The following is a 25,121-nucleotide window of genomic DNA, read 5'->3' as shown; positions in this document are numbered from 1 at the left end:
GATAGTGTAAAGTCTGTAACACACATCAAAAGCGGGGATAGCTCAGTTGGGAGAGCGTCAGACTGAAGATCTGAAGGTCAGGTGTTCGATCCACCTTCACCGCATTCTAATTTATTTTATTTGTTTTCATTTTTGATACAAGTTCTTCAACCTTCATCATCAAAACCTCTTGTTTTGGAGTGAAAAAATAACGATACCCTTATATTTTTAAACTTGCAATAGTGGCAACAAACTACCAGGTGGTTATGTTGGTATCACTACATGATTTTGTTCGATGGTCTCAAAATTTATAACAAGTTATAACTAGTTTTATTTTTGTTTACCATATCGTTTGCTTAGTCTGTTTTTTTTAGACCCATGAATTAACAATCAACTCATGCTCTTAAAGCATAATAGTTAGATATGTAGTCCGTGGACTCTAATTGATCCTTAATACGTTTTACATGTAAACCTTCTTCTTCTTCTTTTATTTATCAAACTTGTAGCTTTTTGTTGAATATATACACTGAGAATTTAGCATTGTCACATGATGTAGATATATGAATGAGCATATAGAATAATTTTCTTTTGTGTTATGTCATTATGTCATTATGTCACCATGTTGGGGGACACACATATTTCTGCTTTCTTCGTTCGATATTGTTACCAAACTTGACCATGTAGAAAGCTAAACGCCAAAACGATTTATTTTATCTGGAAAACATTGGAAGAACACTCCCTCTGTTACGAGCATTGGCTTCAATAATGCTTCTCGGCTTCTGGCTAGTGGCTACCACAGTGTTCAACTCTATTATTGGACATGATTTGAGTTATATACTATTACAGTGATGCTACTCTGTGATATATGATCTCCTTTACTGATGGGACGTGCTGATGCTGCTGTTGGAGTTGGAAGTGAAGGTGGTATACTAGAAGATGGTACAATTCTCCCAGATGTTGTTGGATATCTTCCATTTATCGATCAGGCATGAACTACTCGCAATCTCTCATAAACTGGCTTTAGTATCTGGGAAATATTTCCCTCTAGACAGTTTGATATGTTAAGTTCTCATACTATCAATTTGAACTATGGTTGAGCAAAATTCTTGTTTACATACATGACCAAATAGATACATGTATTTAACCAAATTGACAATTTGAAAACATTACATGCCATATCGTTGTCCATGCTTAACTATGAATCTATGATCAGATGAAAATTTACTAATATAGTTCAGAATTGAATATCAGGGAACTACAACAGCAGGAGGATGCAGATATAGACAGGCTATTCCTGTAGGACTTGGAGGTTCCACAAAGTAAAAACTGCAGACTGCTAAACTACTACAGATTTCACATAATCTAAACCATCCTAATGTCATATGCAAAACCAGAATTGAGTTGTCCACTTCGAACTTCAATCATAAACCGATTCTGAATGGATATAGTAAATGAGCAGCTAGGAAAAATGTTCCAATGAATAAAACGCAAATAAAAGGAAATGCATAAGTTCCAAAGATAACAAGGTTATTAGACCACCCTTGAAGGTTCCTTAAGAAGTTGTAGCAGACAGATAACTCCTTTCCACAAAATTCATACAAGCATAATTCAAGTGAAAGAGAGAACTTCAATCAATTTGGAGAGTAGGAGTTTGTGGCCTTAGATATCTAATTTCAACATAGGAATTGACCCACCAGCTGCCACAATTTGTTGCTCCATCTGCAATCAGCAGTATGTAATCTTTAAAAACAAAGAATAGATAGATAAACTGATTACGAGTTCAACAGAACAAATCATCGTATTCTACTCACTGCGAAGAGAGTTTGGAGCTTGTCCTTCACAAGGTAGTACTCTTGCTTTAATTCTTGAAGACATCCGATGCACCTGTTAACAACAAATTTTCATTAATTTTTCAAGAGCTGATCAAGAAAGAGTTTATATGAGTGTTCATCTCTGATGAGAGTTGAGGAAACCTACCCTTCAATGTTCTCTTCTTCGCAGTAGTTGCGGAAAGCAATGCAGCCATCTTTAACTCTTTGTGCACCAACACTATCAAACAACAACAAAATTCACCACAGTGAGCTTTACACCTTTTTGATGTCCAAACAACAAACCCTCTAGTCATTTTTTAATTTTTATTGCTTTCTCTCTGCTTCTCTTTCTTTCTTTCTTTCTTTCTTCCTGGTTTCTCTCTTTCTTCCAAACCCTTTTTATCTGCCTTGCTTCTTCATATCAAAACTCGGACAAATGAGATTTTCAGAATTTTATGCAGATTTGTGAAGGGTAAAGGAGTAGAAGACTGTAATCGATTTAGGATAGAGAAGATAAAGGAGGAGAAGGAAAAAAGGAGGGATGGAAGGGCAGAGCTGTGAGGGAGAAGGTGTTTGAATAGAATATTTCTTAAAAAGAAGAAGATATCCATATTTATCTTGGCTGACTGGTTGGAGCATAGAGATCAAATGCCATGTCATCTGTCAAAGGTTCTTGTATAGTTTAATTTGAAGGGTGCAGATTGTCAGATACTGGACTTTAACTCAAATTTTAAAGAATGTTGCAGTAACCAAAAAGCTATGACTTGTAAATCCATCATTTTAACCCAATTTTAAGAGATATTACTCGCTGTAATTTTCTATTTAAGAGTTCATGTATACCTGGAGCTGCTACCCTTAAACCGGTAAACATGGCCACCAATAATCCTGAAGTCTACACTTGGCTGCTCTCTGTTCAATGAAAACAAAAACACCCAATGAACAACAAAATCCAAAAATAAAAAATGAGAGATTGAAAAGGAAAGATCTTCGGTCCTAAGTCCTAACAAAGCTGTGGTGACATCATTGAGAAGCTTCTCAGTTTCATCAAAGAAAATAGACACCACTTCCACAACAAAATCTGGGGTGCTCTCATCTTGAAGCTTCTGAAGGTGCAAAAACTGCCCATCCAAAAACCCCTAACCACCAGACCAAACAAAATCAAGAACACAAACCAACCAGAATCAAAACAAAACCCATCTGAAAACTCAAAACATTTCATCTTCCTTACCTCCAGAAACAAGGACTTAATGTAGTCAACCCACTGTCTCTGCATCTGACCCACATCCATGTTCCTCCCCTACACAGACAGACCTTGGAGAAATTACTGATCTTGAGGAGGAACACAATGATTGAGTAGAGTTATAAATGCTGAAACCCTGAAAAGAAACAAAATTCTTCTCCAGCTTGAGGAGAGCTACTCTCACACTCAGCTGTGTGTGTTAGCCACGTGTCACTTTCTTATTTGGTAAATGTCTCTCACCTGATGTGCTCATATTATTTCCCTTTTTCATAATATGATTAATATCATAATCACCTTCATCATAGTATAATAGTGTCTGAAATTTGGGTTTGTTTGGAGGATATCCAAGTTCATATGTATGATATGATGAGTTTATCCTTCGTCTTCAGCTCTGTTTCTTTATGTCTGAATTTGGCTTTTTGCATAATTTGGCTTGTTTGGTAATCTGAGGATTATATGTGGATAGTGACAACATTTTTAACATGATTGAAACATACTCCATAGCATTGCAATAGATAATAGTATCTGAGAACTATTGCAATACTTAGAACTTTTGGAGTCTACTTAAGTTGACAAAAAGAGGAGCCTCTTCTTAATCATAATTTAACAATCGATTTTACCCAGATGGATGATCAGAAAGAGGAATTATGAATGTATCAAAGGTCATTTTCCCTCCCACTTTCTTCTCCTTCTAACACTGTTAGGTAGTCTTCAGATAAAAAAAACACTGTTTGGTAGTCTACCGAAGAAAGATGCATATATGGAGCAAGCACCCCTATGCAAATTATTACTGATTATCAACAAATACAATAAGGTAATAATACATTTGAAAAAGTATTCTATTTCTACCTCAGCTGGGAGTAAAGAATAATAAACTAGGGGAAATTACAACAAAAATTACATACAACAGCCAGCTGATTCCGCTTGGTCTTTTACTGTTGAAGCCAATGAATTTTAACCTCTCTGCTGCACCACTTTCATGAGTTGAATTCACCACCTGCCTTGTTACATTGCTCGCTTGTTTACTGCACAGTTAGAAACAAGAATAATAGCTTGTTAAACAAGTTAACCTTGCTTTGGAAAACCTAACATAACCACCAAAAACAGGTCTTTCAAGTCTCACCTTCCAGGAAATATACAGCTCCCTTTACCTGCAAGTAAATTCCCACAGAGAAAAAAGAACTGCATTATTTATCAAATCTTGACAAAATACGTGGAGCCCATTTTGGCCCATAGACAATCTTTAGTAGATCCAAGGTCACATATAACGCAAATTTGTCTGCAAGAGTACAAGCTCTAGAATCTAAGGGAAAATCATACTTCACAGTTTACATTTTCCATTCATATAAGAAATGCAAATCATTCACAAGAGACAGCTTGCCCTGTCAGATGGGAACCACACACCACTCCAGTCTCAGAAATCACCAGAGTTCATGGCTTGTTGCTTGTTTGTATACTACCACTCTGTGACCGCTATACTATTCCTGTAGCTTTACCAAGTAATGGAATGATTGGAATCCAAACCTCTGGAAATTCAAATCTAAGGTCTTAAATTCTTAGTTGGGTGTTTGCAAGTTGCAACATGACATTGATCCAAGTTGAGTCCCTCATTATTTATTAATACTACCTTAACATCCAACTAAGCTAAACTACAAATGTAGAAAGAGCTAACCCCCTTAAATATATATAGGATTGACAAAATGAAATATGCAAGCTTGAACTTTAATATAGAAGTAGAGCACTTACTAGGGTCAGTGGTTGTAATGGTGGCTACACCTTTGAAATCACAAGACCCAGCAGCCTTTCCTTGCTTCTGGTAATAGCTATCAAAAGCATAAGAAGCATGGTTTTTCACATTGTTAGGAGAGTAACAATTCTCCCCAGGCTGAATCTCTGTGCAATTAGCCCTCCCCGGTCCACAAGCCCAATCCAAGGCTGCTTGCAAACTCTTTGCATCAACTCCATCCATGGCAATGCAAAATGTCTGGTTTGTTGTATCATTAGCCAAAAAAGTCCCACTCCCCGAAACATGAAGCAAATACACAGCACTCGAATTGCCATAAAACAAACCCCAATTGGCCTCAGAAACCGGCGGAGACCTCAAATCTTCATTGAACAACTCATAAATGTACACACTCGATGTGGTCTCAGGATGCAAAGGAGTCCCACTCCTATCGAAAACATGCTTGATCAAATTCGAATTATATGTATCCGCATTGTCAACAGTAGCATAAGGCTCCTTAGAATCCGCCTTTGAAGGCCAGCCACTCTCAGTAACAAGCACCATTACATCAGTCACATTCAAATTCTTCATCGAAAAATAAGCAGCATCAATCATAGCATCCAACACATTAGTATAATGAAGCAACGTATTCGGATCCACCATCTCTTTGGAGGGCGTCAAAGGCTTGAAAAGTGCATTGTCCAAAGGCACCACACCTTTGTTCTGCATAAACACATAATAAGGATACAAATTCATCATCAGGGGAGCCCCTGTTTTCGACAAGAACCGAAGCAAAGGCACCACAATGTCTGCCAAGCTCTGGTTAAAGAATGCCTGAGAAGGTGGGAACGGATCAAGAATGATAGAAGCAGCATTCGGAGTCGAAATCTTGACCTGGGTGTGCAAATTTGCAGCCACCAGAGCACTGTAGAGGGACTCAATCGCAGGAACAAGCATAGGAGCTGAAGAGGGCACTGTGGTGAGGACTTCGTCCCCAACTGCAATGCCGGTGATTAGAGTCTGTGGGTAGAAAGCGACGACGTTTCGACCGACCCAGGAAGCGGCGGTAGTGTTGGAGGAGCCGATTGCGATGAGCTGGTTGTTGGGCACGCTGATGATGACCCGGATCTTGGTTTTAGCCAAGGCTTTGAGAATGTCAGGGTCGGCATCGTAGAGACGGATGTGGGTGATTTTCTGAAGCTCGAGAAACGATACGAGCTCGGATGGGGAGAGCAGATTCGAAACGTCTGTGCCTATATTCACTCCGACAAATGGCTCTTTACTGTCGGTATCCTGGATTTGCTGCTTGAGAGTTGCGTACAATTGCGAAGATTCAGCTGCTACAGAAAACAGGGCATTGATAAAAATTGTTAAATTGTAGTTAATACTCTTTGATAGTTGAAGTTTGAGATATAGAGTGTAAAGGTGTTACCTATGGAAGATGTGGAGAGTAGTAGAGTGAGGAGGAGTGAGAAGAAGAAGAAGTAGAGAGTTGGGAGGTGGAGGTTAGTGAATGCCATTGGAGAGGAGGTTGAGGTTGAGCTTGGCTGGTTCCTCTTCTTCCTCTGCTGCTGCTTCTGGTTCAGCTGCTATAGAACCTTGCATTATCTTCTCAAACTTTCCTATCTATTTTTGTGGGTCTTTAACTTTCTTCTTATAGTAGTATTTATTTCTCTTCTGGGTTTTGGTTGTTGACCCAAAGAGATTTCAGTGTGGAGAGAAGAAGGGAAGACAGTGATGATGCAAGAGTGGGTTTTGGGGGGTTACAAGTGAAATGTCTGGAATGGCCCTATAGTAGGATTTAGGAAGAAATAAAGAGGGTTGTTGCAACTTTCCTTGATTCTTTTCCCCCAAACAAAAAAGTTGAAAACTTGAAATGGAAGAACTTTAAGAATGTCATTAAACACCAACATTACAGGTTTAGTACTTTTTTAAGTAAATAGATTTTCAGTTTCAAACTTGAAATGGAACTGAAATGGAACCAAAAAGAACTTGATATGGAACTGAAGCACATGACATTATGACACAATGACACACTGCAAATATTTATAGTGCTTCAGTTCAATAATGGTGTCAAAGCAGTAAAAATGGGAGAGACAATGCCAGCCAAAAATGCAGAAGCAGTGTTCTAGTGTGGTTGAAACAGAACCAGAGAGCATCTCCGGTACTGGAAACACCAGAGAAGTATTGAGTCACGAGCACAAGTAAGAGAAGTGGGTCACCAACAAATGCCTTATAGATTTGATAAAACAAAGACTCAATGTCAGATAAGGTTTCTGTAATAATTTTCGTTTTGATTCTTTATTCAAACAGAGTGCATTCCTCATTAGAGAACATATAGTGCTGACCTCTAATCTGATATAAAATTCTTAGTGTGCATTCCCCATTAGCCAAAAGGGAATGTAAAATCTAGTTCAACAAACATTCTGGGTATTCTCAACTGTAACATAGAAAGCTAATACTGTATTTCAATTTCTGTTGAAACAGCTATGAATATGTGTATTGATGGATTATAATAAATAGTGAGAGTAGAGAAATCTAGAGCCCACCAGTGAGAACCCAGCAATAATTTAACTCTGATTTCTAGCATAACAAGAGTAACATTCTGGTACCATACCCCATAAGTGAAAGGAACTTGCACAAGATTGAAACTTGCAAGACAAGGAAAGTGAATACTCTGAAATATGATACATTCAACAAGAAACATACTTTCCACTTCGACATTCAAAACTGACTCATCATACAAGACGATCTCTACCCCAAAAGAAAACCCAAAACAACACAAAGACCTATACTTTGAACATTCAAGCTTAAACAATCAAGCTTCCCTTTCAGTAATTTTGTCAAGCAGCTATGGGAAGGTCTATGTTCCAATCCATTAAAAGTCAAAATTTATACATACAAGCACCATTGACACAAGTCACACAACTAGTACTACACTTGTGACAAATTCAACAAAGTTCGTCTCATAAATTATATATAACATCTAAAGAGAGTTCAAGTTGTCATTCTTTGGTACATGAACCGTTGCTGGTGCCGGCATCATTAGTTTGGTTCGGGTTGATCACGCTTAAGGGGACATTGTCGACGCCAGTGGGTGATACCGCAACAGTTGCAAGACCTATCGGCAGAATGAGACTGTGCATGAGAGCCATTAGTATGAACACCAATTGTGCAACATGGATGATAACCAAATCGCTTTGCTTTTCTCTTTAAAGGAAGACAAGGCCGGTACCAGCTACTTTGTTTCTGTTCCACAGAAGGCACAAATGATCCTTCTAGCTTGATGCCTTCCTTTTCTAATTTTTCTGTTAAGGCCCCAAAGTATTCTAAATCTGTTCGTCAGAAAACAAAAAAATCATCAGGGTATAAATTCAACAATTCACATAAATTATAATTGAACCAAAACAAAACAACATACATGAAACCGAGACCAAACCCTGGTCCCAGAGATGTTCAGATAAGCCGCCTCTCGGCCTCTCCCACCGTCGGCGATCTTCCAGGTCCAAATCCGCTATGCGTCTCATGTACATCGTCATGGTTGAAACTGAGGGTTTCTATGGCTATTTTTTTTTTTTTTTTTGGCTGTGAAAAGGATCAATTGGCTTTTCCTTTTTATACACGTTTCCCAACTTGGGCTGGTTTCTGTTCAGGGCTGGGCGTTTTAAGTCCGTCCTTTTTGGGTCAAATTGGATGGGGAGGCCCGTCATTTCTTTTTACAAGTTCTACGAAGGCCCTTTCTTGTATTTTTATTTGATAGGACTTGATAGTTGAAGTTTGAGATAAAGAGTGTAAAGGTGTTACCTTTAGAGGATGTGGAGAGTAGTAGAGTGAGGAGGAGTGAGAAGAAGTAGAGGGTTGGGAGATGGAAGTTAGTGAATGCCATTGGAGAGGAGCTTGAGGTTGAGCTTGGCTGGTTCCTCTTCCTCTGCTGCTGCTTCTGGTTCAGCTGCTAGGGAAATGTCTGGAATGGCCCTTGTAGGATTTAGAAAGGATCTTAGAGAAATAAAGAAGGTTGTTGCAACTTTCCTTGATTCTTTTCCCCCAAACAATGCTGGGCAATAAAGTTGAAAACTTGAAATGGAAGAACTTTAAGAATGTCATTAAACACCTACATTACAGGTTTAGTACTTTTAATGTCTTTAAACACCTAAATTACAGGTTTAGTACTTTTTAAGTAAATAGATTTTCAGTTTCAAGCTTGGAATGGAAGCACTATATGGCACATTGCAAGGAAGTCTTAGATGAAACAGAGCACTGATAATTGGAGCATAATATTTATACCAGTCTGCTGTAAATAATGGCGTCAAAGCAGTAAAAATGGGAGAGACAATGCCAGCCAAAAATGCAGAAGCAGTGTTCTAGTGTGGTTGAAACAAAACCACAGAGCATCTCCGGTACTGGAATCACCAGAGAAGTAGTGAGTCACGAGCACAAGTAAGAGAAGTGGGTCACCAACAAATGCCTTTTAGATTTGATAAAACAAAGACTCGATGTCAGATAGGTTTATGTAATTTTCGTTTTTATTAATTCTTCTTCAAACAGAGTGCATTCCTCATTAGAGTAAGTTCTTACTGACCATATAGTACTGACCTGTAATCTGATATAAAATTTGAGTGTGCGTTCCTCATTAGCCAAAAGAAAGGATTAGTATTAGTTTCTTTATTTATTGCTTGAGGAAAGGGAATGTAAAATCTAGTTCAACCAACAATCTGGGTATTCTAAACCGTAACATAGAAAGCTAATACTGTATTTCAGTTTATTCTGTTGAGACAGCTATGAATACGTGTATTGATGGATTATAGAAACATGAACTATGACAATACATATTGAGAGTAGAGAGAGAATCTGAGCAAATTGGCATACGAGTACCCAGCAATAATTTAACTCTGATTCTAGCTTTACAAGAGTAACATTCTGTTACCACACAAGACTGAAACTTGCTAGACAAGAGAAGTGAATACTCTGAAATATTTTACATTAACAAGAAACATACTCTTTCCATTTCAACATTCAAAACTGACTCATACAAGACGATCTCTACCCGAAAAACCCCAAAACAACACAATACCTATCTGACCTGAAGGAACTGCAACTTAAGGTGAGAATACACGGTAAATACAGAGCATCCCACAAGACGAAAACACAAGCATGATACAATTTCTTGTCATAGATTCAAAGTAGAATCAATGAAGCATTATCTTTCAACTCCACTGGTTTGCCAACTGAATGTTGACTACACCTTTGAGGTATGGAGGGATGACTTCCGGAATTACTAGGCTAGTTTCTATAAGCATTTCAAAAGTTCAATTACCGAAGGGCATTGATGAAAGCCATCAGCGAATCAACATCCCTCTTCTCTGATGGGTACTTGATTGGCCGAGAAGAGTGTTTTGGGAAGAAGAGTATTGTAGGGAAGCTTCCAAGTTGGAGTTCTTTCTGGGCATACTCCTTTTGGTCACCATCTGCTCTGAACTTTCCTACCTTCACACCACTCCCTGCCAACTTGTTGGCCAACTCATCGTATGATGCTTCCATTCCCTGACAGAATTGGCACCATGGCGCATAGAGTACTACAATCCATGGTTCTTGCCTGTTCTCAAGTCTTGCCAAATTCTCTATTCCAGGCCGGCTCAAGGTGACCAAATTCTGGGAAGTGAAAATGTCAGCAGTGGCTGTTCCGTTGGGATTGGCAGCTCCATTTTCTTGACCTTCTTCCTGTTTGAGATTGCCTTTGTGAAGACCGCACTCCTTTGCCTTGGCATCCTCCCACCACCACCTTCCTTCTCTCTCATGTTGTCCTGGTAGGACTGACCTTGTGCATGGCTCACAACCTATTGAAATGTATCCCTGGGAGTGCAGTGAATTCACAGGAACGTTCATGGCACGAAGGAAGTTCCATACATCAGCACCCTGGACATTTGCAACTGGATTCCACTTGACAAGGCTGCCAGCCCCACCATCCAAACCCTCAAAAACAGGGTCAACCTGGACAACAGGAACTTCAGACCTGGTACCTGGAGATTGATCTTTCCTTTGGCCAGTGATCCAGGCACGCAGACCCTTAAGGGCTCTCCGGAGGGGTCTCACCTTCCTCACACGGCAGCATTCCTGATGCCCGTCCTCATAGAAAGAGAACAGCCCTTTGCTCCTTACTAGTGCCTGAACTTCAACAGAATCTGGAAACATGTACTCAATGTGGATACCATAGTGCTTCTCAACTGTGTCAAAAAACTGATATGTTTCTGGGTTCAGCCTCCCAGTATCCAAACTGAACACCCTGTAGGGTCTACCAGTTAAATGTGCATACTCTATCAAAGCAACATCCTCAGCTCCACTGCATAAACAGAGATCTTTGTTATTAACGAAAATGAAACAGCTACTATTTAAGCAATTCTCAGAAGGTATAAACTATATTAAGCCACTTACAGTTAGCTAAGGTCAACATAAAACTTCATACAACATTTCTTCATACTAGGAAATGGCAACCAAATCTCAAGCATCATTAGAATGTAGCGCTAACTTTTAAGTCTCAAGGGTTTTACCGTGACACATCAGCTAAAGTGCCGGCTTTTATCAACAATCCCACCTCATTCTCAATAATGTGTGCACAAGCATGTACTTTTACAATAAAACAAGTCCTAAAGGCAGGTCTCATTGACAATGCTTTATTATTACTCTAAAACAATTGCCCCATTCAATTTATGATCAGTTATCACTATTCCTTATAATAATCATTCAAATTAAAGTCTCAGTCATGCTAGGACTATTGCAATCACAAAACGGAACATTCAAATCCTTCATATAAAAGACATTCACATGCCACACTTCACTACAATTCTTTCATTAAACCATGTCCTGGCCTTAAAATCTTAATCCGAAATCTCAAACTGACACATTAACACAACAAATTGTTCCACATTTCACAATCAATTTCACTAATTCTCATCGAAACAAGACAGTAATCGATTCGAGCAAATGAACTACCTGAAGGCAATAGCAATGTCGTTGCCGAATTTCTCAAGCGCCTTGTCCATAATCTGAAGAGGAGAAGCACTCTCAAGCTCCTTAGCCAATTGCTCAAAGTCCTGAACCTCCACTTTCTCAACCTCCTCTGCAAAAACAAAATCCAACCTCAGTCAAAACCACCACACAATCAACCCTAAAACCAAACCACACGATTCATAATCCACATCAAAATCCTCACCTGGCGCCACAACCGTCGCCGCGAGCGGCACAATCGAATCGCTCCGCTTCGGCTGAGCATTCACAGCCTTCACCGAGCTCCACCTCTGCGAAGAATACATCACCGCTTGACTCGGCACGCGAAACGAGCCTAAATGCGGAGCTGCAAAACCCTAACTCAATCAATTCCGGTTCAAATTTAACCAAACCGAAAACACAAAATGTGATTAGCGATCAAATCTCTGTTACCTTTGATTTCCGACGAGAAGCTCCGAGCAGAAATCGCAGTGGAAGACGAAGAAGAAACAGCTAGAGCCATTTTGGTGTGAAGAAAATTGGAAATTTGAAAGAATGGAAACTTGCTTCAGGTAAAATTGAGAGATGGAATGAATTTGAAGAAGAATCTTGGTTTTTAGAATGAATGGGGTTTGTAATTGTTTATATAAAGGGTGAGATTAAAGGGGCGGCCTTTTAGGTTCATTGAACCTGGACGTGATTTCGCGCCCTCCTCTAACCGAAATAGTATTTGCGCTTACGTGGCTTGCCGTTACTGGTGGACTCTGTTTGCTCTGTCATCGCTTTCGTCACGTGATTGTGGTGGGCCCCTAGGCACCTGGACCCTGTGGTTGAGACGTAATCGAGGACGAGAGCCCAGCCCGCCCTTCCTTCCCTCTTCCTCGTCGGACTCTCCTGGTCTTTACATTTTTTTTTCGAAAACCGATAACATTTTCGGCGGTGTATCTTCACATACATGTATGGATAATTAGTATTAAAAAAATATTATAAAAATATAGTAATCAAACATATGAATTGTTAAAAACAGTTAAGATTACGTTATGTAAATACACATTTTGCATACAAATTTCATACAAAAAATTTCTATTAAAATCCCTAATAATTCTTAGTCTTCTCATTTTCAGAGAAAGAAATTAACAAATTTCAGATCAGACATTCGAGTTGCTCTGGATATTTGATGGTAACGGTGATTGGGATTGGTATTTGACCTAATGATTGGTTGTGCTTGCCTTTCCTTTTGATTCTTATTTTATTTTGTTGTAAAGTAACAAATTTTTGCATCGTGTGGTGGACGTGTAAAATAAAGCATACGTAAAGAAAATAACGAAAGAAGTTTGTTTATGTGGATAGAAATAGTATGGAAGGTTTATGTGGCTATAAGGTCTTTGGTCTTATTGGATTTTTAGTTCTTGGAATTAATCAAAGCATACAATAAGCATTTGGTGCTAGTATATTCGATACCAGTGGATGGAATAATATTTCTAGGCAATTGGATGCAGATTTGCCAACCAGCAAATTTTTGACTGGTCATGGCACCACCCAATCATCTCTCTCTCTCTCTCTTTCTCTCCCTCTCTGTTCTCTCTGTTTCTCTCTCTCTCTCTCTTTCTCTCTCTATCTCTCTCTCTCTTGATTGGGTGGTGCTCATGACCAGCAAAATTTGTTGGTTGGCAAATCTGCATCTAGGCAATTCGAGCTCTTTGTGGCAATATGCATGTCATGTAACTAATATATTGTGTTTGATGTAACCGTAGTCCACCCATTTGGATCGAAAATTTTGTTCTTCTTTCTCTAACATTTTGAATTGACTAATTTCGGTCAAATACACATCGACGTTTTAGCTCAAATGACACATATTGTATGGTCATTTGTGAAAAATTTTCTTCTAACAAAAGTAAGTATATCATGGATAAGAAGATCAACCATTCAACCTATGATGACCAAATCGTATTGTGGTTTATGTTAAAGCCTAAAGTATATTATCCCGGGAAGTTACTTTTGCATTCTATGTGGCGAGGATCAAATTATTAGCGGCGGCCGGCAGCCACAAGCCCCATGAATTTGACTCTTGGGGGCTCTGGGAGGATGCAGCATCTGCTTTCCACACGACCGATTTTGTCTTTTTAATGACCCAATTAACAACACCAACTTCAGTGTATATAGTGTTTGCTTTTGTTGGGTGTCCATTGTCCACATTCCATAACACAGAGAGAGAGAGAGAGAGAGAGAGAGAGAGAGAGAGAGGACTCTACGTTCAAGAAGAGATAGAGAGAAGGTTTACGGTTTCAGTGTTTTAAACCGGATCTTAATAAAACGTAACCGAGCCATAATCGGAATTGACATGGTAAGTATTATAGATTGGAAAGCGCGAACACGATAGATCGATAGAAAGAAACGTTTAATGTCAAAGCCGTAAAAAATACTGAAAAAATTCTTCTAGTATTTTAATTTTTTATTTATAACTTGAACAATTACAATATAAGAGGTGAACTAATAAAAATAGAAAACAAAATCCCAGGTACTAAAGAATATTACGCAACTATGCATGTAAATATTTATATACTCAAAATAAGATTTTTGCTTGAAAATTTTGATAAACCGAAAAGAGTAATTTATGATTGATTTCATCATTAACAAAGCCTAGTCTAGAACTAATTTCCGGTATTAAAGTTATTGTTTGATTGATGCATGCTCCAATCCTTTCTTTTTATAATTTTATGTTAAACTTGGCTAAGATTTCGTCCCAAGTGTTTTTTTTAGAGGAATGACGTACGGCCTTGTATTTAATAAAAGAGGAAAATTACATACACTTTACTTATCCCATAGGAGCCACGTAATCAAGCCATGAGACTATCATAGAGTAATAAATGTAATCAACCTATTAAAGTTTGAAAATAAACCAAACGAAATCCGAAACGAAAACGAAAACGAAACGAAACAAAAGACTAATTAGAGAATGATAGCTCTAGGATTGCCCTACACATAGGGAGTGCCCCTAGAATCAAACAGGGATCAGTGTGTGTTCTTTTTCTTTTCTTTTTTCAAATCATTATTGAGAAGATATTCACATCCATGGTGTGATTCGTATCCTTAATAAGATAAAAACAAAACGGTTACCGTAATTAGCACCTACCTTCCTTGAAACCTACGTAACATACAAGTTATGGTAAGTCTCCAGCGCACTGTAAATAAATACTCAATCAATTAGAGCCATACGATTGCTACTGTTTCTTGATCTCCAAGTCATTATCAACGGCCACGATCGCATAAACAACTAACCTAGTTTCTTTCTCAAACTCTCTATATAAGCAGCCACCCCCTTTATACCCTCTTTACCCTAATACCGCCGCTGCTCAAGTTCTCCGTCATTGTAAGAGATGAAGGTGGTTGCTGCTTATATGCTCGCCGTTTTGGGTGGCAACGCCAGCCCCTCCGCCGATGATGTTAAGAAAATTCTCGGATCAGGTAATTCTATTCGATTGTATTGAAACTTGATGTGTTTTGTTTTGTTTTAATTCGATCATGTAGGTCAAATTACTCTCAGGTCGTGTTTGTATCTCCGAATCATTGAATTATTATTATCATCACATTCACACAATAGTTCTTTCTGTGTTCTAGTTTTTTTTTTTCCCATAAAAATCATACTATTTTTCTGTTTGGGTTTATGATTATATATCTAAATATTGTCTTCTGTATTTTATAGCTATAGATACAAATTTTGTAGCTGAATTTTGATATATGGTTGAATTAGAAATAACTAGCATGTTGCCAGTGACTTTTATGATCTATAGACTGGACTATCTCTGATAAATCTAATAAAATTTGTTTACAGTTGGAGCTGAAGCCGATGACAATAAGATCGAGTTGCTCTTGTCCCAACTGAAAGGAAAAGATATCACCGATCTAGTTGCTTCCGGAAAAGAGAAGTTGGCATCTGTGCCTTCCGGCGGCTCAGCTGCCGTTGCAGCACCTGCAGCTGGTACTGACGCTGCAGCTCCTGGTCCTGTTGAGGAGAAGAAGGAAGAGAAGGTTGAAGAGGAGGAAGAGGATGATGAGGTTTTAGTCTGATCTTCTGTTGTTGTTAGTCTTTTACTATTGAATAATTGTTCTGATACCTAATTGTTTCTTTCCTTTTTGTGCAGTTCATTTCAAATATCTTTGACGAGGAGTAGAAGAATTACATATGGCTAATTGGCTACCCAGACTTAGTAACTTGTAGGTGGATGTAATGCCATTGAGGGTTTCTAGTCTGTAATTTTAATATTTGGTTTGCTATATTTCTAATGTGTTGTTCCTTTCAATCTGAAGTGTTGTAAGACATCCTTAATATTTCAATTTTAAGTAGTCCTATGCCAGAACTTATATATATTGCACTCTTTATTTCTTGGGCTAATTTTATCACACAATGCTTGGTGTTTGGAATCTGGGTTGCCTTATAAGTTATATGAGATGAGCATCTCCAGCAGTAAAGTTAAATTTATTGTTAAATTTGTCAACATTTAGATTTAAAGTAGCAATTTTTAAACTTTTACTTCAGCAGTATTGCTAAATTGTATACATTAGCTAAGTTTTAGTTAATTGTTTCTCTAAGAGCATCTTCAACAGCTTTCCCATTTTCTTGAAATTCTCAATTTTGGGAAATATAGAGCTATTTTTAGGTCCAACAGCTTCCCCATTCTATTCCCCAAAATGGGGATGAAGAAGAAAAATAAGTCTTCATTCCCCAAATTTGCAGCAAAGTCTTTCTTCCCCAAAATTAAATTTTTCACGTGCTCCAACGAATTTAAGACAACAATAAAATATTTTATTGGGTAGTTTATTGTTACAATGAAATATATAATGTTTTTTTTGTTATAATTAATGATGATATATTATATTTTATTGTTGTATTAAATGCTGAAATCTCTAAAATGGAGAAGCTGCTGGATTTTGATCATAATTTTTTTTAGAGATTTTAGCTTTTGCTTCCCCATTTTAGATAAATTTTGGGGAAGCTGTTGGAGATGCTCTAAGATTGATAAATTTATCAATTTTCTCTATCAATTTCTAAATTTATCAACTTCTTAAGTTTACTGCTGGAGCAAAGATTCATTTAAAAATTCATAAATCTCTAATTTTTTTCAATTTATCAATACTGCTGGAGATGCTAAGTGAGTTTTTGAATTGAGATCATCAGTGGATGGTTTCATGCTAACTTGTTTCAACTAGGGCCCGGGTTACGGATTATTATTCTTGCTTCTGCTGATCCTTCTGGATAGTACAGAAAATGCATTCTAATACATACATTGAGAGAACGAGGGATGCCGGACCTGGTTCCAAATGCTTACCTTAAGATCAGGCACAACACTGTTTAATTATAGAACTCAAGGGAATCTTGCAAAGCATGCCTGTCAATATGTGAACTGTGTTCAAGTCATCGGACATTTTAGTCTCAAATTCGTTCCGTTGCTTAAGGAAGCATACTCGGGAAGCTTGAGGAATTTGAACTGTTTCCATGACTTCCATCGTTTGGTTCTGTGCCTTCCATCTGGACCTATTCTTGAAATGGAGATAAAAGCATCTTCACGATCTTGCAAAGTCCAGCAATCACATAATACTAAGGTGCAGGCTCATTGAGTAGCTAAGGAACTGATGTATCGGTAGAGATTCATAGAACTGATGCCATTATATTTTTAGTTAATTTGTAGTTGGATGTGGTTTTAGACTCCTAAACTTGCTCGAATTTGTTCGAATCGGGTTATTTTCAGTTCACTACTTCACTGCTTAAAGCTAGGTTACTTCGTAAAGTGTTGGTTGTTTAGCCTTCATAAAAAATCTAGGTGATAACTATGGCATTCTCATGACAAACAGGCAAGTCTACTTGGGAATGAACTTGGACTAGTTGGTGATCGATATTGAAGGCAAGAAACTAGCTAGTAACATTTCTATCTGATATCTCTGGTTTCATATTTATGGATGATACAACACTCAGTTAGCAGTCGATGATGACTCTCCATTACCAAAAAGCGAAAGCATTCGATGTGAACATTGTGAATATGTCCCAAAACGATTCGAAATTGAAATTATTCCAGTTAGTGCCAGAAGCTGAGAAAAGGTGGTTCATTGCTCACCATAACTTTATCCTGCGAATAGACCCTTCAATCTTCATCATCTTAAAGTCACTCGTTCGTGGTCCTTTCGATGTTAGAACACCGTCTACCATGTACATTCTATTTGCCATACAATTCAAACAATACGAACTCATATGCAATAGTTGTGATGGTATTAAGATCTGGGTAAGTTACAGTTTATCCTTTTTCATAATAGAATGATCGAGGCCGTCATGTTATTCAGTGTAAAGCTAGTTTAATCTTTTCCTGTTAATCTCTACCCTGTATATTGAATGAGATATAACTGTTCACACTATTAATGCAATACAAGATATAGACATTATTCAAGCTCTTTCAGCGTTTTTCCTTTAAAGTTTTATGCTCTTTCATTCAATAATCCATGATTCTTAGAATCCTATCATGGTATCAGAGTCAGATTTAGCCTTACACTTTTAACAGTTAACACTCTCTCTCAACCATATGCTTAGTAAAACACCCTCCCTCAACCATATGCTTAGTAACAAGCATAATGATTGCTGCAAAGAAACAACCACCAATCTAACATTCAATAGTAGACTACGTACCTTAAACCCTAAAACCAAACCATATTATACACGATCGCAATCATATTCTTGTTAAGATTAGACTTGAATAATTTCAAACTCAAACCGAAACATCGGAGTTGATCATACTTACAAAACAAACAATATTTTCCTTTTCAATAACTTTGAAGGTAATCAAACATTCAAACCTATATATAGTCTAATCTTAACCTAAATTGTTTCATTAACTTCTTCATTTTAGTAAAGAATTAAATCCCTCATCACATTTCATGGGGCAATAGGGCGTGAATATTGCAGTGATGTATAGTGCCGCAAATAAGGTCAAGAACAAAACACGTGTTACTAATCCACTATTCCCCACTGACGTGTACTATTCTCCTATCGCCACGTGGCGTCTGAATGTCCGTTGAAGACATACAGAGACAACCGACGGTCAAATAATGGCGCGACACCGCTCCGTTTATCCGCACCGCTAAAACCACCCGGCAAATCACTTTCCATATCTCACAGACACCTCCGATTGGCCACTTTCACCCGATCACCTATAAATGAACCTCGAAGTTTCTAGTGTATAGATCACCCTACATTTCTCACTCTCACACTGAAAGAAAAATGGCCGAGACTGAACCCAAATCCGTCGCTCCGGAGCTTCTGGAATGGCCCAAGAAGGACAAGCGCCGCCTCCTCCACGCCGTCTACCGCGTCGGCGACCTCGAGCGCACGATCAAGTAAATGTTTGATCTCTCTCTTGTCCTATAAGATTTCAGTTTCTCCTGATTGATCCTGGTGATTTTTCTTCAGGTTTTACACTGAGGCTCTGGGGATGAAGCTTTTGCGGCAGAGGGATATCCCGGAAGAGAAGTACTCCAACGCTTTCCTCGGATTCGGGCCCGAAGAAACCAACTTCGTTGTGGAGCTCACTTACAACTACGGCGTCACTTCCTATGATATCGGCACCGGGTTCGGGCACTTCGCCATCGCCACTCCTGATGTAACGATGAACAAACTCAAATTGGGGGATTTAAATTGAAATTTTTTCGGGCGGTGTTGTGTGTATGGGTTTGTGATAGATTTGGATTGGTGGTTTTTAGGTGTACAAATTGGTGGAGAATATTCGTGCTAAGGGAGGGAATGTGACTAGAGAGCCTGGTCCGGTTAAAGGCGGGAACAGTGTGATCGCGTTTGTGAAGGATCCTGATGGTTACACTTTTGAGCTTATTCAGAGGCCTCCGACTCCTGAGCCGCTTTGTCAGATTATGCTTCGTGTTGGTGATCTTGATAAGTCAATCAGCTTCTATGAAAGGGTAATGCTTTTGCGCCGATGTGTAATTTGATTTGGTTAGAGTGAAGATGTTTGGTGTGCTTTGTTCTGTAACTTAAACAAGAATCAAACTTTAAATAGTTTAAATAGATGTTGTATTTGATTTCACCACAACTAGCTGTATGTTTCAATCTCACTAGTTTTGAGTTTTTGGAGTCCGATTGCATTACTTTAGCTAGCACAATAGTTTAAGATCCAAGTATTAGCATTCTGCACAGTGGATTACTGTGATTTGTTTATTGATCTCTACTGTTTCTCGGCATTATGTCTATGCAGGCATTAGGATTGAAGCTTTTGAGGAGGATTGAGAGGCCTGAGTACAAGGTAAAATCCTTTTCTCCATTACATACTGTTTTAGCAAGATGTATATGAATTGGTTATCATGTGATTTAAAATTTTAAGTATGAGAGACCTTATTGAAAGTTTCCTATTGTCTCTTATTTATTGGATACATTTTACAGTACACCATAGCTATCCTCGGATATGCTGAAGAAGACAAGACAACTATTTTGGAGCTGACTTATAACTATGGTGTGACTGAATATACCAAGGGGAATGCGTATGCACAGGTAATTCACTATTTCTATCATGTGCTCTCAGATTACTCTTGAAGTTCTATTTACTAAGAAATTTCTGCCTTTCTAATACTTATTTATCAATCCCAGATTGCTGTTGGAACTGATGATGTATACAAAAGTGCCGAGGTTGTCGACTTGGTTACAAAAGAGCTTGGAGGAAAGATAACAAGACAGCCTGGACCAATTCCAGGACTCAACACCAAGATTACCTCTTTCCTGGACCCAGATGGTTGGAAAACTGTAAGTTTTCACTGTGTACTGCTGCTTAGCGTTTTCTCTGGTTGATTGATTTTGGAAGTAATGCTGTTGAAATAGGATAGACGAGTGCTGTGTTACATGTGTACTTGGGGGCGTAAATTTCTGTCTAGGAGTTGATTTTGGAAGCACCGCTCTCTAAATTGGATACATGATTGCTTTATTGATTGCATACATGGTGCTTGACCTTCTGTCATTTGCTTGGTTCTGGTAGCAATGTTATCTTGCATGCGTGGATATTAATGCTCAAACATTATACGTTGTAGCTAAGTTATTGTGTTTCTTACCCTGTTGTTTGCCGTTCTTTGTATAAAGATAATCTCATAATCATTAACATTTGTGGGGTCGAGGAGTGGGAAGGGCAGCTTAAAAGATTGAAGTTCTGAGCTAAAACATGTGATCTGCATGTTGTGAGACAATGGGGCTGTATTTGTTTATAACCTGTTTCGTATGTATCTGGCTTGTTGGTGTAATATATATGTAGTTGTTGCACTACTCAATGTTCCATCCCTTTTTTTCTTCTAGGTTTTGGTTGACAATGAGGACTTTCTCAAGGAGCTGCAGTAAGCAAGAGTGATTGTGTTAAGTGGAGTATCCGAGTAGTCCTTTCTCATATGAATAAGATATAATCCAGCTTTCTATGTTAGTAGTGGCCAGTATTGGCCATCTGAATGTCATTATCTGTTTGAGTGGTTTTCAGTTGTAATAGGCGTGTTGCATGACTTTCTGTCTATTTTGAAATGGCTGTTAGTGTTGCTCTCTGCCTTCTTTAATATGATTGTCACTACGGTTGCCCGAGTTTATGTAGTACTATCTCTAGTCATTTTGTTAACCTGTGTGAATTGTTAGTTTATAGTAATTTAAAGCAAAATTAAAAACAAATTTCTGACAAAAATTTCAGTATTAGCTGCCTTGATCAGCAATCAACACAAGACTCTACATTTTTTAATGTTATTCCTTTTACTTGGAGGAGTCCGACACCTCTCTCTGCTCAAACTACATTTTCCAGCACCATTCCTTTTACTAGTAGGATTTCCTTCAGCTTTTGCATCTTAGGTTCTTTTCCTTGTTGAGAACTGTAACATGATCTATATAATAATACCAAGTCAATTGAGTGCCTGTTTATTCACAACATTACACATGGGAAAGACCATAGGTGAAATCAAACATCATAGTTTAGGGTTTTCCGAGTACAATGTTCATCATCGATCAAGCATGGTTCCACCTCACCACCCAGACAAGTTCTCCACACAGCCGCGAATGATGGAGGAGATGAGCGCAGGAGAAGAATCCAGCAGCAGCACCAAAGCGGCGAAGGAGGAGCTCAGCCTCAAATTTTTAAACTCTCTGAGGGACTTCCCACGGTTCAAGGACTATCAGAATCTCATGAAAGAGTTCAGAATCAACAAAGATATGGCCAGTATGGCCGAGAAGATGGCGGAATTGTTTCAAGGGCACTCGGAGCTGATTGCAGGGTTCAATCAATTCTTACCAGAGAGGCTTCAAATTACCATACCTAAGCTAGTTTGTCAAAAGAGGAAGCGCAGGGACGATACTGCTAGTGATAGTAATGATGGTGTTGATGATGCTAGAGCCAAGGGTTCTAAGATTCGGAAAGTTACCGGGTGCGAGAACAAGACTAAAGAAAGGTTCTGCAACGAAGATATGGTAGTTTGTCAAAAGAGGAAGCGCATGGACGATAGTGCTAGTGATAGTAATGGTGACGTTGATGCTAGAGCTAAGGGTTCCAAGATTCGAAAAGTTACCAGGTGCGAGAACAAGACTATAGAAAAGTTTTGCAACGAAAGTGATGATGATCACCATGGTCACCAAGCGAAGCGCGATGATGATAGTACCACTGATAGTGATGAAGATGAATCTACAGAATCTAAACTTGAGAAGGTCATTGCTTTTGTGAACAAGGTGGAGGAAAGGTTTCGTGACAACAATGATGGTGTAGAGCTTTTCTTGGATATGGTCTGCAAAAGAAGCAAATCATCACCCAATAGGTCTACCGATGCTGATGAAGAAGAGCTTCAGATTTACAAGAAGGTTGTAACACTTTTGGGAGATCACCATGACTTAATTGATGAGTTCACCCAGTTCTTAACCGAAGTGCCTAGAATCGACTCCATCATCGACTTCAACAAGTGCAAGAGAGGCACTCCAAGCTACCGTCTGTTGCCAATGAATTTCCCTATTCCTGCTGCTACCGGGAGATCGGAGCTAGCTCATAAAGTATTGAATGATCGTTGGATATGCGTAGACACCAGTCCTAGTACTTCTAGTTCTACTTCAAGAAGACGAAGCCGTAAATCGCAGCATGAGCTAGACCTATTAGACTGGGAAGAACAAATGTGTGAAAATAGAGTGTGGGAAGAGAATGTGGAGTCGGCCTTATGTACTATCGAAGCACTAATAGAAAAGAATCAAAAGATGCACACCATGAGTCCGAAGAAGAAAATTTGTATCAAAAAACGTCGGTCACATGTGAGTTTGATCAGGTGCATTATCAAATTTTATGGGTGTGAAATGATTGATGCTGTGAACAACAACATCCAAGTGGAATTGCCTGTTTTATTAGAACGATTGAAGCAGAAGAAAAAAGCACTGAGACGAAAGCTTTCTGATATAGAACAGAAATGGGCTTACTTATTTCCCAATTGAGTAACGTCGACGTTGTTAAGTGCAGGTAAAGTTTCAAAGCTTACATTGTAATGATCTGCAGAGTTACTGAGCAATTCTTTGACAATGCGTAGACAGCAATTCCTGCTGTTCTAAGAGGAGCTCAGACTGAGACTTTGATTGAATTAAGGGTGGGAAGAAAACAGAGGTTATAGACTTGCTAGCTAGCTAGGAGCAGCAATGTACAGGGCTTGTTCTTAAGCAAAGGTTATAGACTTGTAGCCTAAGAAGAAGAAGATTTTTTTGTTTTGTTCTTTGGATGATGAAAAAAGTACATGATTGAATGATTACCTTCTTGAAATTTTATTTTTACACTGGCTTTTTAATCCAATTATCCTCCGATCAAAATAGAACTCAAATAAACTCAGGCCAAACTACAAACAAACTCATGCAGATTCTTTAAGCTAGGTGACCAAAACAGATTCATTAACAGCAAAAGAAAGAAGCAAAATAGGCAATGCATGATTTTACTGCACAACGTTTACTCAAGTGTCAGCATAGGCTGCATAGCTTAAGTATAGCTTAACCCCTTTTAACAGGCAATGTACAATCAACAACTTAAAACACAAAATTATTCAAACAATCTATGTAGATTTCGGTAAATTATTAGCTCGATCGATCTCCTAACTAAACAAGGAAACTCCGCGCCTGACAACATTTCACAATGGACCATTGATCCTTTTACTTGTAGGATTCTTTCACCTTCTCACTTTAGGATTTCTTTTCATCTACGGATTGGCCCTCTGCTAGAAAGTGAGGTGAGAGCATATATATTCAATTCACTCTATTTCTTCTTAGTTTTCACAGATAAAACAACAGGTGATCATATCAGTTGTTCATACTTTGGGTTTTCAGTTTTAAGAGTTGTTCATCATGCTTCGATCAGAAATGGTTCCTTCTCGACAGAAACAAGAGCACTCGGATGAAAAATCAAGGAAGGACTGCATCGAATTTGTAAAGACCTTGCAGAACTTCAACTCCTATGTCTACCAAGAGTTCGTCCATCTCATGAAAGACTTCAAGCCAGAAAGTGATGACTGTATTAAGGCATTGAAACACAAGGTGAAGGAATTGTTTGAAGGGCGACCGGATTTGATATTAGGGTTCAATGCCTTCTTGCCTAAGAGACATAAAATCAACGTCCCAATAATCCCAGTGAAAGTCCAGATCAACAGGAGACTCCCAAGAGTACTTTCTCGAAAGAGAAAGCGCTGCAATGATGCTAGTGATCATGTTTATGGTGCTGGATCTAATGATTCCAAGCTTCAAAAAGTGATCGATTTTGTGAACAAGGTTAAAGATAGATTTCATAACCACGATAATGAGGAAGGTGAGGATGTGTTTCAGTCCTTTTTAGATGTTTTCTTGAATAATCACCGCAAAAGAAACAAGTTGTCACCCAGTAAGTCCATCACTGCTGATGAAGATGAGCTTCAGATTTACAAGAAGGTTGAAGAACTTTTTGATGGCCATCCAGACTTAATTGATGAGTTCACCAACTTTTTACCAACAGTGCCTTTGCCTACACTTTCCTCAGTCATTGATTCCGCTAACTACTGCGAGACTTGCACTCCAAGCTACCGTCTTCTGCCAGAGAATTTCCCCATTCCTGCTGCCACCAAAAGATCGAAGCTTACTTCTCAAGTATTGAATGATCGTTTGGTATGCGTTCCTAGTACTACTTCAAGAGGAGGAGGAGGACGAAACACACAACAATACAAGTCCGGGTGGGAAGATAAAAGGTTCGAAGTTGATAGGAAGGTGAACACTGTGAGGTCAACCCTAAAGAGCATCAGCGCGCTGATGGAAAAGATCGAAAAGGATTGTCCATCAAAGATCTATGTCGAAGATCATCTCACCGAGCTGAATTTGAAGTGCATTCAGAGATGTTATGAA

At 38.6% G+C, this 25,121-nt stretch overlaps 7 protein-coding genes and 1 non-coding gene across 9 annotated transcripts; 4 read left to right on the top strand and 4 right to left on the bottom strand.

Moving 5' to 3' along the window:
* The first annotated feature begins 31 nt into the window (after nucleotides 1-31).
* On the top strand, nucleotides 32-104 carry TRNAF-GAA. The gene has a single exon. It is a non-coding gene; the product is annotated as a tRNA-Phe (tRNA).
* A 1,082-nt stretch (nucleotides 105-1,186) lies between these two features.
* Nucleotides 1,187-3,078, bottom strand: LOC101297038 (histidine-containing phosphotransfer protein 1-like). The gene is made up of 6 exons (XM_004293254.1): nucleotides 3,019-3,078; nucleotides 2,796-2,926; nucleotides 2,631-2,699; nucleotides 1,957-2,028; nucleotides 1,791-1,863; nucleotides 1,187-1,698 (listed from the first exon to the last, which is right to left on the bottom strand). The coding sequence occupies exons 1-6, from the start codon at nucleotides 3,076-3,078 to the stop codon at nucleotides 1,639-1,641; spliced, it is 465 nt and encodes a 154-aa protein (XP_004293302.1). The 3' UTR covers nucleotides 1,187-1,638.
* Nucleotides 3,079-3,880: 802 nt separating this feature from the next.
* On the bottom strand, nucleotides 3,881-6,394 carry LOC101298781 (glucan endo-1,3-beta-glucosidase 1-like). The gene is made up of 4 exons (XM_004295227.1): nucleotides 6,186-6,394; nucleotides 4,777-6,090; nucleotides 4,154-4,181; nucleotides 3,881-4,055 (listed from the first exon to the last, which is right to left on the bottom strand). Exons 1-4 carry the CDS (start codon nucleotides 6,271-6,273, stop codon nucleotides 3,881-3,883), a joined length of 1,605 nt encoding a protein of 534 aa, XP_004295275.1. The 5' UTR covers nucleotides 6,274-6,394.
* Nucleotides 6,395-7,427: 1,033 nt separating this feature from the next.
* Nucleotides 7,428-8,342, bottom strand: LOC101296749. The gene is made up of 2 exons (XM_004293253.1): nucleotides 8,175-8,342; nucleotides 7,428-8,088 (listed from the first exon to the last, which is right to left on the bottom strand). The coding sequence occupies exons 1-2, from the start codon at nucleotides 8,290-8,292 to the stop codon at nucleotides 7,799-7,801; spliced, it is 408 nt and encodes a 135-aa protein (XP_004293301.1). The 5' UTR covers nucleotides 8,293-8,342; the 3' UTR covers nucleotides 7,428-7,798.
* Nucleotides 8,343-9,602: 1,260 nt separating this feature from the next.
* On the bottom strand, nucleotides 9,603-12,345 carry LOC101296464 (5'-adenylylsulfate reductase 3, chloroplastic-like). Its single transcript, XM_004293252.1, has 4 exons — nucleotides 12,188-12,345; nucleotides 11,961-12,101; nucleotides 11,741-11,867; nucleotides 9,603-11,090 (listed from the first exon to the last, which is right to left on the bottom strand). The coding sequence occupies exons 1-4, from the start codon at nucleotides 12,255-12,257 to the stop codon at nucleotides 10,064-10,066; spliced, it is 1,365 nt and encodes a 454-aa protein (XP_004293300.1). The 5' UTR covers nucleotides 12,258-12,345; the 3' UTR covers nucleotides 9,603-10,063.
* Nucleotides 12,346-15,068: 2,723 nt separating this feature from the next.
* On the top strand, nucleotides 15,069-16,097 carry LOC101296181 (60S acidic ribosomal protein P2B-like). Its single transcript, XM_004293251.1, has 3 exons — nucleotides 15,069-15,199; nucleotides 15,567-15,790; nucleotides 15,877-16,097. Exons 1-3 carry the CDS (start codon nucleotides 15,112-15,114, stop codon nucleotides 15,904-15,906), a joined length of 342 nt encoding a protein of 113 aa, XP_004293299.1. The 5' UTR covers nucleotides 15,069-15,111; the 3' UTR covers nucleotides 15,907-16,097.
* Nucleotides 16,098-18,921: 2,824 nt separating this feature from the next.
* LOC101295687 (putative lactoylglutathione lyase-like) lies at nucleotides 18,922-21,346 on the top strand. Of its 2 annotated transcripts, XM_004293250.1 has the most exons (7): nucleotides 18,923-19,114; nucleotides 19,188-19,377; nucleotides 19,478-19,690; nucleotides 19,984-20,031; nucleotides 20,169-20,276; nucleotides 20,373-20,525; nucleotides 21,066-21,346. In XM_004293250.1, the coding sequence occupies exons 1-7, from the start codon at nucleotides 18,999-19,001 to the stop codon at nucleotides 21,105-21,107; spliced, it is 870 nt and encodes a 289-aa protein (XP_004293298.1). In that variant the 5' UTR covers nucleotides 18,923-18,998; the 3' UTR covers nucleotides 21,108-21,346. The 2 variants fall into 2 exon arrangements, with proteins under 2 accessions (XP_004293297.1, XP_004293298.1); XM_004293249.1 differs by lacking the exon at nucleotides 21,066-21,346 and having other exon boundaries at nucleotides 18,922-19,114; nucleotides 20,373-20,910.
* Nucleotides 21,347-21,680: 334 nt separating this feature from the next.
* Nucleotides 21,681-23,207, top strand: LOC101298498 (paired amphipathic helix protein Sin3-like 1-like). The gene has a single exon (XM_004295226.1). The coding sequence runs from the start codon at nucleotides 21,681-21,683 to the stop codon at nucleotides 23,205-23,207; it is 1,527 nt and encodes a 508-aa protein (XP_004295274.1).
* The last annotated feature ends 1,914 nt before the right edge of the window (nucleotides 23,208-25,121 follow it).

The sequence above is a fragment of the Fragaria vesca genome, linkage group LG3 (assembly GCF_000184155.1).
Source record: "Fragaria vesca subsp. vesca linkage group LG3, FraVesHawaii_1.0, whole genome shotgun sequence".
NCBI classification, from domain to species: Eukaryota; Viridiplantae; Streptophyta; class Magnoliopsida; order Rosales; family Rosaceae; genus Fragaria; species Fragaria vesca.
The sequence above is the reverse complement of the archived record's forward strand: the minus strand, read 5'-3'. Positions and strand labels throughout refer to the sequence as shown.

Coding starts and splice junctions, on each gene's coding strand:
- LOC101298781 (XM_004295227.1), bottom strand. CDS start 6,273: ATGGCATTCACTAACCTCCACCTCCCAACTCTCTACTTCTTCTTCTTC. Junction 4,182..4,776: donor CATTACAACCACTGACCCTA/GTAAGTGCTCTA, acceptor ATTTACTTGCAG/GTAAAGGGAGCTGTATATTT. Junction 4,056..4,153: donor AGCTGTATATTTCCTGGAAG/GTGAGACTTGAA, acceptor CTAACTGTGCAG/TAAACAAGCGAGCAATGTAA.
- LOC101298498 (XM_004295226.1), top strand. CDS start 21,681: ATGGGAAAGACCATAGGTGAAATCAAACATCATAGTTTAGGGTTTTCC.
- LOC101296464 (XM_004293252.1), bottom strand. CDS start 12,257: ATGGCTCTAGCTGTTTCTTCTTCGTCTTCCACTGCGATTTCTGCTCGG. Junction 11,868..11,960: donor GGCGACGGTTGTGGCGCCAG/GTGAGGATTTTG, acceptor TTGTTTTTGCAG/AGGAGGTTGAGAAAGTGGAG. Junction 11,091..11,740: donor GACATTGCTATTGCCTTCAG/GTAGTTCATTTG, acceptor CTGTTTATGCAG/TGGAGCTGAGGATGTTGCTT.
- LOC101295687 (XM_004293249.1), top strand. CDS start 18,999: ATGGCCGAGACTGAACCCAAATCCGTCGCTCCGGAGCTTCTGGAATGG. Junction 19,691..19,983: donor CAATCAGCTTCTATGAAAGG/GTAATGCTTTTG, acceptor ATGTCTATGCAG/GCATTAGGATTGAAGCTTTT. Junction 20,277..20,372: donor AGGGGAATGCGTATGCACAG/GTAATTCACTAT, acceptor TATCAATCCCAG/ATTGCTGTTGGAACTGATGA.
- LOC101296181 (XM_004293251.1), top strand. CDS start 15,112: ATGAAGGTGGTTGCTGCTTATATGCTCGCCGTTTTGGGTGGCAACGCC. Junction 15,200..15,566: donor TAAGAAAATTCTCGGATCAG/GTAATTCTATTC, acceptor ATTTGTTTACAG/TTGGAGCTGAAGCCGATGAC. Junction 15,791..15,876: donor AGGAGGAAGAGGATGATGAG/GTTTTAGTCTGA, acceptor CTTTTTGTGCAG/TTCATTTCAAATATCTTTGA.
- LOC101296749 (XM_004293253.1), bottom strand. CDS start 8,292: ATGACGATGTACATGAGACGCATAGCGGATTTGGACCTGGAAGATCGC. Junction 8,089..8,174: donor GGGTTTGGTCTCGGTTTCAT/GTATGTTGTTTT, acceptor TCTGACGAACAG/ATTTAGAATACTTTGGGGCC.
- LOC101297038 (XM_004293254.1), bottom strand. CDS start 3,078: ATGGATGTGGGTCAGATGCAGAGACAGTGGGTTGACTACATTAAGTCC. Junction 2,700..2,795: donor AATGATGTCACCACAGCTTT/GTTAGGACTTAG, acceptor TTCATTGAACAG/AGAGCAGCCAAGTGTAGACT. Junction 1,864..1,956: donor GAAGAAGAGAACATTGAAGG/GTAGGTTTCCTC, acceptor TGTTGTTAACAG/GTGCATCGGATGTCTTCAAG.